Source organism: Ursus maritimus, unplaced genomic scaffold, assembly GCF_017311325.1.
Source record: "Ursus maritimus isolate PB19 unplaced genomic scaffold, ASM1731132v1 scaffold_16, whole genome shotgun sequence".
Taxonomy (NCBI): Eukaryota; Metazoa; Chordata; class Mammalia; order Carnivora; family Ursidae; genus Ursus; species Ursus maritimus.
The window spans coordinates 5509405-5523970 of NW_024424008.1; the positions used below are offsets into that span (position 1 = coordinate 5509405).

At 37.1% G+C, this 14566-nt stretch overlaps 1 protein-coding gene across 1 annotated transcript in view; it reads right to left on the bottom strand.

Annotated features, from left to right (window-relative positions):
* SBF2 (SET binding factor 2) overlaps nucleotides 1-14566 on the bottom strand; it is a 452940-nt gene that overhangs the window by 62699 nt on the left and 375675 nt on the right. The window contains 1 exon segment of the mRNA XM_040630773.1: nucleotides 1579-1749. Coding sequence (XP_040486707.1) covers nucleotides 1579-1749 — 171 coding nt within the window.

A 14566-nucleotide genomic window follows, 5' to 3' on the forward strand; every position in this document is an offset into this window, starting at 1 on the left:
ACTGAGTCACCCAGGCGTCCTGCAATTTTCTTACCTTAAAATATTTTCTTGATATTTTTCTCAAGTATAATTTATGGTGAAAAAATATATGGAAACATATAGAATATTCCTAAAAGGAGAACTAGATTTATTGCTGACATACTTTCAAGAACTATTGAATTTTATATTTATTTCAGCGTCATTTTTTTGTTTATTTTATATAAATTCAATTAATTAACATATGGTATATTATTAGTTTCAGAGGTAGAGTTTAGTGATTCATCAGTTGTATATAACACCAGAGCTCATTATATAAAGTGCCCTCATTAATGCCCATCACCCAATTACTCCATTTCCCCACCCTCCTTCCCTCCAGCAACACTCAGTTTGTTTCCTGTAGTTAAGAGTCTCTTATGGTTTGTCTCTCTCATTTCATCTTTTTTATTTTTCCCTCCCTTCCCCTATGATACTGTCTTGTTTCTTAAATTCCACAGATGAGTGAAAACATATGATAACTGTCTTTCTGTGATTGACTTATTTTGCTTAGCATATACCCTCTAGTTCCATCCAAGTCATTACAAATGGTAAAGATTTCATTTTTTTGATGGCTAAGTAATATTCTACTGTGTATATATATCATGTCTTCTTTATCCATTCATCTGTTGATGGACATCTGGGCTCTTTCCATATTTGTGGACACTACTGCTATAAACACTAGGGTGCAGGTGCCCCTTTGGATCAGTATGTTTGTATCCTTTGGGTAAATACCTAGTAGTGCAATTGCTGGGTCATAGGGTAGCTCTATTTTAACTTTTTGAGGAACCTCCATACTGGTTTCCAGAGTGGTTGTACCAGCTTGCATTCCCACCAGCAGTTCCCCTTTCTCCACATTGTCACCAACATGTCATTTCCTGACTTGTTAATTTTAACCATTCTGACTGGTGTGAGGTGGTATCTCATTGTCCTTTTGATTTGTATTTCCCTGATGCTGAGTGATGTTGAGCATTTTTTCATGTGTCTGTTGGCCATTTGGATGTCTTCTTTGGAGAAATGTCTGTTCATGTTTCTGCCCATTTCTTGATTGGATTATTTGTTTGTTGGTGTTGAGTTTTTTAAGTTCTTTATAGATTTTAGATACTAGCCCTCCATCTGATTAGACATTTGCAAGTATCTTCTCCCATTCCATAGGTTGTCTTTTGGTTTTGTCAACTGTTTCCTCTGCTGTGCAAAAGCTTTTTATTAGAGTCATTTAACTTTAATTTGACATTTCTTCAAAAAGTTAATTACACAAAGACATCTGCTCAGGTATTTTCATTTTCTTTTTTCTGTTCAACTTCCTATAATTGTTTCCAAAGAATTACTATTTATTAACATGTAGTAAAACAATTCCACTGCTAAAGAACTATATTAAGAAGTTATTATGGAAAAATATAGTATCAGAAATCAAGAGAAGAAAGATGCTCACCACAGGACTCCCTAAGATGAACCTCAAATACACTAGAAGAAAGCGGCTAGATTTCCTTTTGTCCTGGGAATACCTGAATAAGTTTTCCTTGAAGCCAGGATGCTAGTCTCAGACTAGTATCTTTCTTCTCTTACCTTTTGCTTGAAATATGGGGCATGATTGTCTTCCTGGGCTGAGAGATACAGGGAGCGCACCTGTTCCTGCACTGCATTGTAGAAGGTTGTCTCCCAAAATTGCTGATTCGTCCAAATGGGGTGGTCCTGAACACAGGTGTAAGCAAACTGGCTGACTCCAGGGGCCAGTTTCTGTGAAAACACACAGTACACATCACCACAGGGCTAAAAGAGTCATGACAATTCAGAAAATTACAGGGGTCATGGTTAACCACAAATATCATCAAAGAGCTTATCTAAATAATATCTTACGGCAGTACAAGCTTAGCAATCAAAAACTTACTCATTTTTAACTGGCGACTTTGGGCTTGCTATCAAATCCTCTAGGGTCTCAGTCACTTAATGGACATTTAAGAACAGCTAGAAATCAATGTTATCATATGAATTAGAGAATGTATGAACAGTACCTGGCACCGTACTGTGCACACTGTAGGGCTGGTAGCTCTTACTACAATCGGGATATGTAAATGAAATCCAGCACAACCTAAACATAAAACTTCAGAGAATTTAAAATTTTTTCTACAGTACATTTTTGGGGGCACTAACTGAAATGTGAGTGAGCCTACAGCTTGGCCTTACACACAGAATGAGGGCATATCATGCATTTGAGACTCAAGAAGCATCACACCCTCCCTACTCTATCCCTTTACATCCCCAGCAAGGCTGCTGTCTGCCTCACATACTCCCTAGCAGACTGCCCTGGGCTTCAAGGGCATTTTCTGGTAACCAAGTCTGGTCATGGAAGGGAAATCTCAAACCAAATCTCCCTTTCCAGGACTTCCTGCTGGGCTTCAAAGTAAGAGTAAACCTCACTCTGTGATTTACAATAGAGAGAAGGAAAACTAACTCTGCAAGCTTTTGGGGCACTTCATAAATATTTACCTATCTCATTTAATACTAAAGATAAGATGCACATTATTATTGCCAATTTAAAGAAGAGGAAACTGAAGTTCAGGGAGGTTTAAGTGATTGCCTAAAGTCAGATAACAAGTTACATAAGTAGTAAAACTGGTTTTTAAGCCCAAAGTTTGTTTGGCTCCAAAGCCCCTGCTCTTTTTTCTATACCAAATTGTCTTGTAAAAGAACATCATAAAATAATTAGCACTGCTGTCTGTTTTTTCCTGCATCTTAGGATTTTGTGTCCCAAAGTAATATTCTGCCTTGAAGATTTGATATGATTTTAATTAACATTGTATTTTTACTTTTACATATGATTCATATTGTCAAGTTTCAGTTAATGATTTAAACCATCTTTCCACAGCTCTTGCTTTCATTTCTAAAGGTTAAAGATGTTTCAAAAACTTTCTTAATGCATCATTTCTCAGCAAACAGCAGGTAACATTCTCAATAGACAATTTTTTTGTCCATCTTATTTTTTTGTAATTGAGTAGAACTAAATTTTCTGATATGTCTTCTTTTAAAGCAATTTAATAAACCGACTTCTCTCCACTTGATCTTAGCCAGAAGGCTGAGAAGTGATTAAACTGACTTCTCTCGGAATATCGACACTGAAGATTACTATTAAGGTTACATATGTAACAGTTACATAGCAAAAGTTCATTTCTTAGGGATGCATAACAGATGAATAAGATACTTGGTAAAAACGGTAGCCTCAATACATGCTAATTTCCTCTTTGGTCTAGAGCAGACTAAACCTAGAACTGAAAATAGGCGCCACACATATCATGAAATGTAGTACTTCTGTGGAAGTGGGATGGCTATGATTTTGCCTATGAGGGTCTATGTATTTCTGCATCCCATGTGTAAATCCCTTTTAAGACAGGACTACGTATTGCTGCTGAGGTGACTGACTGTAACTCCTATCAGGTGGCTGTAAGTTGGGACTGACAGTGAAACAAAAATCAGGAGCTCCCCAAGGGTAAGCTGCATGAGGATCACTGATGAGAACTTCATAATGCCTATAGACTCGTTTAAAATACAGTTCCTATCTACCAGTGGGAAATCATACACAAACTGTGGTTCTGTGAGTACGTAAGCAGAAGCCACAAAGTGAATCACATGTTCCTCCAATACTCTGCTTGTAGATACTTGGGATGTAGGTTGCATGGGTTTTTTGTGTTTGTTTGTTTGTTTGCTCTGCAGAAATCTAAGGACTACCAGTGATCTTAGTAGCAGTGCACAGACCTATTTTGAAAGGGATTTTAAAGGCATGAAATTCAAACAAGACAAAAGCATAATTCTCAGTTGCCTTTCCTGTAAGTATAGTCAGAGGCAGCACTATTTCTTACAAATGTGATGTAATAAATAGCAGCTCTTAAAATTTTGGGAGTTCTGAAATTAATATAGATGGGTTCAGAAAACCAGAGTTTTTAACAAATCCTTATCAGTTTCTCACATAAAGTACTTTTAGGATCATCAACACACCAAAAAAGCTATTATTAATCACAGACCTCTTATTACAAACTGACAGAGCTGCACACGTTTGAGAGTATAATGAAGGCCTGCCTTTCTTTTTCAGCATTTTTCTTACTGATGTTGCATATTCACTTTCCTTGGCGCTTATCAATTATTATCTTATTTTTTGACAAACTAAAAATGAATATGCAAAAACTCCCCTAAATCTTCCCAAAAAAGTGGACTATATATGTTCCAAGGCAGAAAGATGGTGTAAAACAATGACAGTGGCTCAAACGGTCAGAACCCACAATGTGTTTACCAAGAGAGAAACTGTAGCAGGGGGAAAAGTGACTACAGGATAAATGCTTTTTTGTGATAAGGCAGTCGGTCATGGCTATGGGATCTGATATATGCATAAGAAATCATTAACTTCCAAATACTTCAAATATAATTATTTTTCAAAACATGAAATCCACCTCCCATTTTTGTGGTTTCCTGCTATGTCTTCCAACCGCAAGCAAGGGACACTGTGTCCCTCACTGTTGGGATGGGCCTGTCCACTGCACTGATGGGCAGTGTGTTCCTACAACCAGCAGAGGGCACCTTATTCCGCCTACATGCCATCAGGGCTTAGATGGGAGTTACAACAATGGAGCTTAGGGGTCTGGCTGGTCTTGAAAGTAGGTGGTAAGGTGAATACTGCATGTCTTCACTGTATATTTGGGAGACCCTACGAAGAAAATGGATTTACCCAAGGTCATATAGCAAGATGGGTAGAAGAGAAAGGAATAGAAATAGGTTTTCTATTATTCAACATCATTTCTGTAAGATATAAAAATAAAGATATTCCACAAAAGAAATATATTATAATTATCTATAGAAAGATGTGATGAGACTGTTCAGGGTTTCCAATTCTCCATATCCTATGCTAGTAGTATTAGTTGTACACAAAGAAAATAAGCACCTGTCTATAAAACTATCTCCTGATTCTAATCACTTCTTTGGTTTGAAGAAAAAACTTTCCTAAAATGGTTTCTCAAACTGGCCCATATGCCAACTTCATGACCTTTTGTTTTGCACAAAGATGAGACTCAGTCCCCGATGAAGGTCAAAGGGTGGTGGTGGTGGTGGTGGTAGGGAATGCTGTTGTCAAATGACATTTCTTTCTTTCCCTCCAGTTTTGGCAACACTATTTATTTTACACTTCCTAATAATTCTTATGATTCTTACCTAAAGAAACAAGTGATATTTTGGCATGCAATTTTACAAGATGTTAAAAAATATGTTGACTGCCTTCCTTACCTAGAAAAAAATAGCCCTGATGGTACTAGATGAAGCAATGCTATTCATTTTCCACAAAGCATTCAAAGGCAACCTCAGCATGAGACAGGATATGCAGAATAACTTCATGAGGCTCACCAATCAGCAGGCCAGATTCAAACCCAAATGAATGGACACGAATCATCTCAGAGACGAGTTGGTCAAGGGAAAGGTTAAGATATCTGTATGAGGGGCCTGTCTAAGGTCTGTCTGGCTAGACATGTTTGTTCTCCAGGCCCAAGGCCCCAATTAGGGAGCTCAGAGGGAAACCAGATTTCAGGGAAAAAAGTCAGCTGGTAGGACCGATTCCATAAATATGTAATGGTCTTAAAGAATAATGCACAATAAAGATTCACTGTTTAAGTTGCTGGTATTTCCTATCCAGCTCTGGATACTAGAATACAAGTGCACCTCTTTGCACAGTTTGGGGACGGTGCCTGACCAAGTCCAGATATTAAGTCACTTAAAGAATTTGAATATTTTTTTGTTTTAATTTTTATTTAAATTCCAGTTAGTTAACATAGAGTGTCATATTAGTTTCAGAAGTAGAATTTAGTGATTTATCACTTACATATAACACCCAGTGCTCACCACAAATGTCCTCCTTAATACCCATCACCCATTTAACCCACCCAGCACCTCCCACCTTCCTCCAGCAATCCTATTTGTTCTCTGTAGTTAAGAGTCTGTCTTATGGTTTGCCTTTCTTGCCCCAAACCCCAAGTGCTTAGTCTTGAGAGACAAACAAAAGGAAGACAGGAATAAGAAAAATGTGAATCAAAAACCTGTATTTATCAAATCTTAATCAAACTTTAAACATACTTGCTTCATGTATTTTTTTTAAACAAAGGACATTCAACATTATAGATTTGATTGAAGCCCACCATGTACCTCTCTTGATCCCATTTGCCTCCGAATCCAGAGGTAACAATGATCCTGAATTAGGTATTTTTCATTCCCATTTATATGGCTTTTATACCTGTATATGTCCACAAAGAATATACAGGATTATATTGCAGGTTTCATTTTATCCCTTATTGGTGATACTTCTCAAAGTGTACAACTTATATTTCATTGCTTTATGTAATATTTAACTATGTAATTAACGGAGACAAAACATAACAAACTCTTTGTAAACATACAACTCAAAAGGAGCAGAAAGAAAGTGGCCTGCAAGCAAGGAGTATATAGGATTCTGTGTGCGTTAGTCAGCGGAATTTACAGTATGGCAAATAACCCAAATAGTTAAAAAAAAAAAAGGTGACTGTGCGCATCTACTATAGTTTTTTCTGTTCTACTACCTGATACTCTTAAGACTGAACAATGAAAGTAAGCTCAAATTCGTAATGGTCTAACCTTCTCCTGGGTTATTTAGAAAACCCAGGCACACAAGTCCTGCCCACGTAGTATATCGTTTACCAGCACTGCCCAGCAGTCATTTGATGTGCCAACTTCAGCAGCTGGAACGACAGGGTTGAAGTCCTTAAACTACGCATCCTTCTAAGGATTCTTTGTATTAAGTTGTTTAGTAAATATTAAGAGATCAGATGACAAATCAATTTTTTTCCTTTGTGGTCCAAAAATTAGCAGAATCAAATACAAGCTTGTTGTCAAGTCCTCTGCCTGTTTTTTTTTTTAAGATTTTATTTATTTTTAAAGATTTTATTTATTTTAGAGAGAGCGAGAGTGAGTGAGTGAGTAGGGGGAGGGGCAGACGGAGAGGGAAAGCAGACTCCCCGTGAGTGTGGAGCCTGGAGCCCTGAAAGGACCAGCGGCTTGATCCAGTGTCCCTGAGACCATGACCTGGGCCAAAACCAAGAGTCAGTTGCCCAACTGGCGGAGCTGCCCAGGTGTCCCCCTGGGTTTGGCATTCTTAAAAATACAAGATAGGACTCCAATTTCCTCCCTCCCCCACTTTCTGCAGGTTTTTAAACTTTACATAAATGATACCACATTGTGTTTTCTTCTGGAACTTGGCTTTTGACATATTATGATGCTAGACTTATTCAGGTAATAATAATAAATAATAATAATTATTAAAACTAACCAAACTGAGCTTTCACTATGTATATTTATCAACGTACTTAGTCCTATGCAACCTTGTGATCCCTGAGGTAAGTACTATTATTTACTCCTGTTTTAAAGGTAAAAGAACTGAGGCACAGAGAAGTTAAGTAACTTGTCCTAGAGAAAACTGCCAGGAAGTGGTGGAACTAGAGTTGGACTCAAACTCAGGTACGTTAGCTACAGAATCTAGTTTCTTAATTACTGCATAATTTACTGTATGAAATTCCATCACATGAACATATAGCATTTCCTTGTTCCTGCTGATGGACATTTGTATTGTTCTCAACTTTCTGCTATTACAAACAAAGGGGTATGAACATTATCAACACATTTCAACTGTCAATTCTGATTATTGGCACCACTTAATAGTGCCTGGAAATGCTTGACAGGAGCCTAAGAAAAAGATAATTCCCATTGTTTCTTGTACCAATAAACATTTTTGGGTCATTGATTCATTGACTATATTGCCAATAAATTATTTCATGCAGATTTTTTACAAATCCACTGTTTAAAAAAATTAAAAATTCTTTAATATCAAATATCTAGTCAGTGTTTGAGTTTTTAATTATCTTATAAATGTTGAACGTTTTTCTTCATTTTTTGTTTTTGTTCTGTCACAGTTTGTTTGAATCAGGAAGGACCCAAATATGACCCTACAGTACCGTTAGTTTGTATGTCTCTGAGGTCAGTGTAAGCAACAGGTTCCTCTACCGTCTGTCTGTCTCTTTCTCTCTCATTTCCCTCCCACTTGCGATCTATTTGTTGAAGAAACTGGCTCATTTATCCAATAGTTTCCGTTAGTCTGGTGGTTGCTGACTGCATCCCAGTGGTACCGCACGACATATTCTTTTGTCCTTTGTATTTCCTGCAAATTGCCAGTTGGATCTAGAAGCTTGATCGTTTTCAGGCTTGATTGTTTGGCAAGAATACTTCATGGATGGTACTACTATATACGGCTGTCTCTCTTCTGTGATGTTAAAGGTTACTGACCATCAATGCTTAGATTCATTAATTATTAGGAATAATAAAATAGTGATATTCTCAGTCTAGCATTATTTCCTCACTTATTAGGTAGAATGTTTCTATAAAGAGAAACTTCCCCTCATCAACTGTCTGGTGACCCGAACATGTAACCTGTACCAGATAAATACATGAGATTATCCCTTCATTTATCAGTTTTAAAAACAATGCATTGTTGGGGCACCTGGGTGGCTCAGTCGTTAAGCGTCTGCCTTCGGGTCAGGACTCTGGGATCAAGCCCCACATCAGGCTCCTCCGCTGGGAGCCTGCTTCTTCCTCTCCCACTCCCCCTGCCTGTGTTCCCTCTCTCTCTGGCTGTCTCTCTGTCAAATAAATAAATAAAATCTTAAAAACAACAACAACAACAAAACAAAACAAACAAAAAAACCAATGCATTGTTTTCTAGCATTCATCAGAGATGACCAGTGTTTCTTTTTTTATTCATATTTTTATGAGTTCATGGATTTTAAACCATATTTAACTCTTCTTAAACCTGTTTTGGATGAAAACAAAAAAAGTCTATCCATAAATGTTTACTGGAAGCTTGCACTTTTCACTAAATCAATGCCAGGCATTATGGGACCTCTGTCTACAAAATGCTTGTAATCTATGTGGAGAGACAAGAATTCCACATGTGATAACTGATGAACCTAATAATGTCATATATAACAGCACTGTAAACTGGTAAGACTGAGGGTCTGATTGGGAAAACACCATCATCAAAGAGGCTAGTAAGTACATAACAAGGTGTCTTCTCTGAGATGTAACTACAAAGAAGAAAGGCATCAGTGGGTCCTGGCACAGGAAATGGGGGAATTTGGTGAGTCACAGCTCTCACTGTGTGTACTTGCAAATGGCCCCAAAGCTCTACAAAAATGCTTATTATGGCATTATTTTTAATAGCTATACCCCCTCCAAAGTTAGCAATTTTAATATCTAACCATAGAGAGAAAGGTTAGGCAAATGACAGAACATTATTAACACAAAAAGATATTATGCTGCCATTAAAGTGGTTAATATGATGATGTGCTTATGAATGAAGTAATTATGCTACATTTAAGAAAATTGGCCAAATATGCTATGATTATGTCCATAAGTACACAAAGACTAGGAGAAAAAGGCAAAATGAAAATAAAGCAAAAGTAACAGAATTTTGACAATTTGCTTTCCTAATTTGAAAATAATTTTAAGGGATCTTTTTATTAAATGTGGCAGATTGAATACTGTTTCGCCCCCAAACTCCATTGAAATGACAGCAAAAGAGAAAAATGGCAAAACATACAAGAGTAAAGAGAATGAGAAAAAAGACAACACCATCAGTGATGTTAATACAATTTTAGAAGTCATAAAGTGGACTTATAAGCATTAGCAAATTTTGAAGATTTTAAAGTTGAAACTTCATACTAGAGAAGGAAAAGCCCTTTACACACTTTAAAAAAGTGAATTTTATGGTACATGAATGATATCTCAGTACAAAAATGGAAACAATTCAAATGTTCATCAGCTGATGAATAAAATGTGGCACATACATGCAATGTAATATTACGTGGCAATAAAAAGATACGAAGTGCTGATACATGCTACACCATGGACGAACACTGAAAACATTATGCTAAGTGAAAGAAGTCAGTCATGAAAGATCACATGTTGTAAAATTTCATTCATGTGAATGAAACGTCCAGAACAGGCAGAAAGTACCCTGCTTAACTTTAACAGCACAATAGCAAAACAGCCATGCTTTTTAAGTACATACAAAACATTTACCAAGAAAATCTGAATTGTGGGTGATAAGTCTTATGTAATAGCTTTTACTTTTTAAAGATTTTAAAAATTTATTTGAGAGAGAGAGCGCGCACAGGTGGGGGGAGGGGCAGGGGGAGGGGGAGAATCAGACTCCCCACTGAGCAGGGATCCTGACACCGAGCTCAATCCCAGGACAGTGGGGTCATCATCTGAGCCAAAGGCAGACGCTTAACCAACTGAGCCACCCAGGCGCTCCTGTCTTAATATATTTTAAAGGGATTCAAACCATACAAATATATTCTCTGACCAAAATGGCATTAAATTAGAAATCAATAACAGAAAGTTATCTGGAAAATCCTCAAATTTGGAAGCTAATGAACTCATGGATCAAAAAAGAAATAAAAAGGGAAATTAGAAAGTACTTTGCACTAAATGAAAGTGAAAACATATCAGAATTTGTGGGATGCCACTAACCCATTTCTTTGAGGGAGATTTATAGCATTAAATGCCTGTGTTAGGAAAGAAAAATGGTTTCAAATCAATGACCTCAGCTTCCACACAGAAAAATTAGGGGGAAAAAAGCAAATTAAAGTCAAAGCAAGCAAAAGAAGGGTATTAAGATTAAGACAATCATCGATGAGATAGAAACAGAAAAACAAAAAAAAATCAATAAAACCCAAAGCTGGTTCTTTGAGATTAACAAAACTAATAAATTTTTAGCCAGACTGGTTAGAAATAAAAAGACAAAATTACAAATGTCACAAATGAGAGGTAACAGTACTAAAGTTTCTACAGATATTTAAAAAAATCATAAAGAAATACGAACAACTTTATGTCAACAATATTGACTAGTTAGATGAAATGGACAAATTCCTTGAAAGATACAAACTACTAACCCTTACGAGGAAACATAACTTGAATTCACCCATATCTATTAGAGAGATTGAAACTGTAGTGAAAAGTCTTCTCACAAAGAAAGCCCCCAACACAAATGGCTCCACTAAAAACTCTCTTAAACATTTAAGAAATAACTTATACCAATTCAACACAAACTCTTCCAAAGAATTAACAACAGAATACATCTCAACTCATTCTATGAGTGTGTCATCTGTGATTACAAAACTAGAAGACATTACAAAATTAGACCAATATGCTTCATGAATATAGATGTAAAAATTCTAAACACAATTTTAGCAAATCACATCTAGCATACATTAAAAGGATAATACATTATAACCAAGCACATGGGACAGCTGCAAATTCAAAACAAGGCAATGGCCTAATGAGTGAGGGTGGAAGAGGCACTGACAACTAATGGTTCCAATGCCCAGGCCCTCTTGGCTTGGCCGATTCCAGAGATGAAGAGACAAATACAAAGAGGCTATATATTTACCCCAAATAGCACATGTTCTCAAGTAACCTTTATTCATCCACTGATGAAAATGAATATTGTTCCAAGATAAAAATAATAGATTAGCCACTCTAAAATAGCTTATGTTTCTTGGATTCCACTTAATCAGAGATTAAGGGAAAACTGCCTTTTTAGGATTTAGGCCATGTTTTCAGTGACCTGAAGTGATCACTGTAAAGCAATTTTACAGTGTGTCACAAAGGTCTAAAGAGGTGGGAATTAGTACAGTATAAAAATATTATAACATCGGATTTGGCAACGATTTCTTGGATATGATATTAAAGGCATCATAACAAAAGAAAGAGAGACAAATTGTACCTCATGAAAAGTAAAAATTCTGTGCATCAAGATACTATCTGCAGAGTAAAAAGGCAACCCACAGAATGGGAGAAAATATCTGCAAATCGTACATATGGTAACCACACTCTGATAAATATTACAAATCATGTATCTGATTAATATTCAGAATATACAGAGAACTTCTAAAACTCAAAAATAATGGCAACAAGAAAAACACCTCTGATTAAAAAATAGTTAAACAACTTGAAAGGACATTTCTCCCCTGAAGATAAAAAATGGCCCATAAGCACGTGAAAAGATGCTCAACATCACTAGTCATAAGGGAAGTGCACAAATACCACCTCCTACCCATTAGGGTAGGTACTATCCAAACCAAACAAACAAACAAACAAACCCCCCCAGAAAATAGGGTGGGGGCAATGGGTAAAATGGGTGAAGGGGAGTGGGAGATAGATACAGGCTTCCAGTTATGGGATGAATAAGTCACGGGGATAAAATGAACAGCACAGGGAACACAGTCAATGGTATTGTTTCTTTTTTTTTAAAGATTTTATTTATTTATTTGACAGAGAGAGACAGCTTCAAGAGAGGGAACACAAGCAGGGGGAGCGGGAGAGGAAGAAGCAGGCTCCCAGGGAGGAGCCCGATGTGGGGCTCGATCCCAGAACGCCGGGATCACGCCCTGAGCCGAAGGCAGACGCTTAACGACTGCGCCACCCAGGCGCCCCCAGTCAATGGTATTGTAATCGCAGTGTCTGGTAACAGATGGTAGCCACACTTGTGGTGAGCACAGAATAGTGTATAGACTTGTTGAATCACTATGTTGTACACCTGAAACTAATGTAACACTGTGTGTCTGCTATACTTCAATTAAAAAATACTTTAAAAAATGCATAAATAAAAAAAAATCATGCCATATACCTTAAACTTATAATAGTTAAGTATGTCAATTATTTCTCAATAAACCTGGAAAAAAGCCCCCAGAAAAAACAAGGGCTGGTGAGGATGTGAAGAAGAGGGAAGATTTGTGCATTGCTGTTGGGAATGTAAAAAGGTGCAGCTGCTGTGGAAAACAGTATTGTGGATCTTCAAAAAATCAGAAAAAGCATTTCCATATGATCTAGCGCCTCCACTTCAAAAGAACTGAAAGCAGTCTCAAAAAGATATCTGTACACCCATGTTCATAGCAGCATTACTGACAATGGCTAAAATGTGGAAGCAACCCAAGTGTCCATCAACTGATAAATGGATAAGCAAAATGTGATATACATATACTAATGGAATATTACTCAGCCTGAAAAAGGAAGGAAATTCTGCAATACGCTATAACACGGATGAACTTTGAGGATACTGTGCTAAGTGAAATGAGTCAGTTACAGAAAGACAGATACTGTATGATTTCACTTACATGGGGTACTTAGAGTAGTCAAATCATAAAGACAGAAAGTGTAATGGTGGTTTCCAGGGGCTGGGGGTTAGAAGAATGGGGAATTATTGTTTAATAGGTACAGAGTTTCAGTTTTACAAGTTGAAAAGAGTTATGGGGACGCATGGTGGCAGTGACTGCACAGTGATGTGAATGTATTTAATACCACTGAACTGTACACTGAAGAATGGTCACGGAGCACCTGGGTGGCTCAGTCAGTTAAGTGTCCAACTCTTGATTTTGACTTGGGTTATGATCTCAGAGTCATGGGATCGAGCCCCACATCAGGCTCCGCACGAGGCAGGGAGTCTACTTGAGATCTCTCTCCCTCTCCCTCTGCCCCTACTGCCGCTCACATGTGCGTTCTCTCCCTCTCTCTAAAATAATTAAATAAATCTTTTTAAAAAATGGTCAAGATGGTAAATTCTATGTTATGTGTGTTTAACAATAATAAAAAAGAAAAAACTAAGCTCACAGTCATGAATGGTAGTTGTAGTCATTCACCACAGTCTGATAATTCAGAAGATATATTATGGAAGTAAAGTTAAGAAGATTCTGTTATACTATGCTAACTTCATTTCAGGGTAGCTCTGCCCCATGGAAGTGGGAAGATGTAAAATACTCACCATAGTACCTGGCACTTAATATGTATTTAGTAAACAGTAGCAGTAGCCAGGGGCTCACGGAGATAGTGTGGATAGTGGCATAGTTGTACAGGTCAGAGTACAACAGGTGAAAGCCTATGTGGGAAGTCATGGATATCTTGGAAAAATATGAGCGCCTGCCTGGGTAGACAATAAGCAGTTTTAGCGGTCTGCAGAGGCAGCAAGGCAGGCCAGGCACCTAGAAAACTGCCTATGGCCATTCACCTCTAAATAACCTGCATGTAATTGGTCACTACTATATTAGGATAAAAAGACAAAGGTGTATTCTCTGGAAGCACACATTTCATTCCTTGTGTCATTAAACTTTACAGTTAAATCTTCTGATTAAATTTGGATATTATCACTACTTGAGAGACTATTCTGATGACGAAGAGAATCCAGAGGAAAAAAACAATTCGCAAGCTCTGATTTTTAACTTGAACTTTATTACTAATAATCTAAGAAAAATGAACTCCTTCCTTATACTATTTTCTGCTTTTTATTAGATGAAAGCAGAAACCACAGTACTATTGGATTACAATTTTGTAGTACATCTTTTCCTTTCATAGTTTCCATCTACTCAACTTTTCCAGAGACAAAGAAAAAAAAACAAAAAAACCCAAAACATTAAAATTATTTTGTTAGAACTATGAAAAGCTA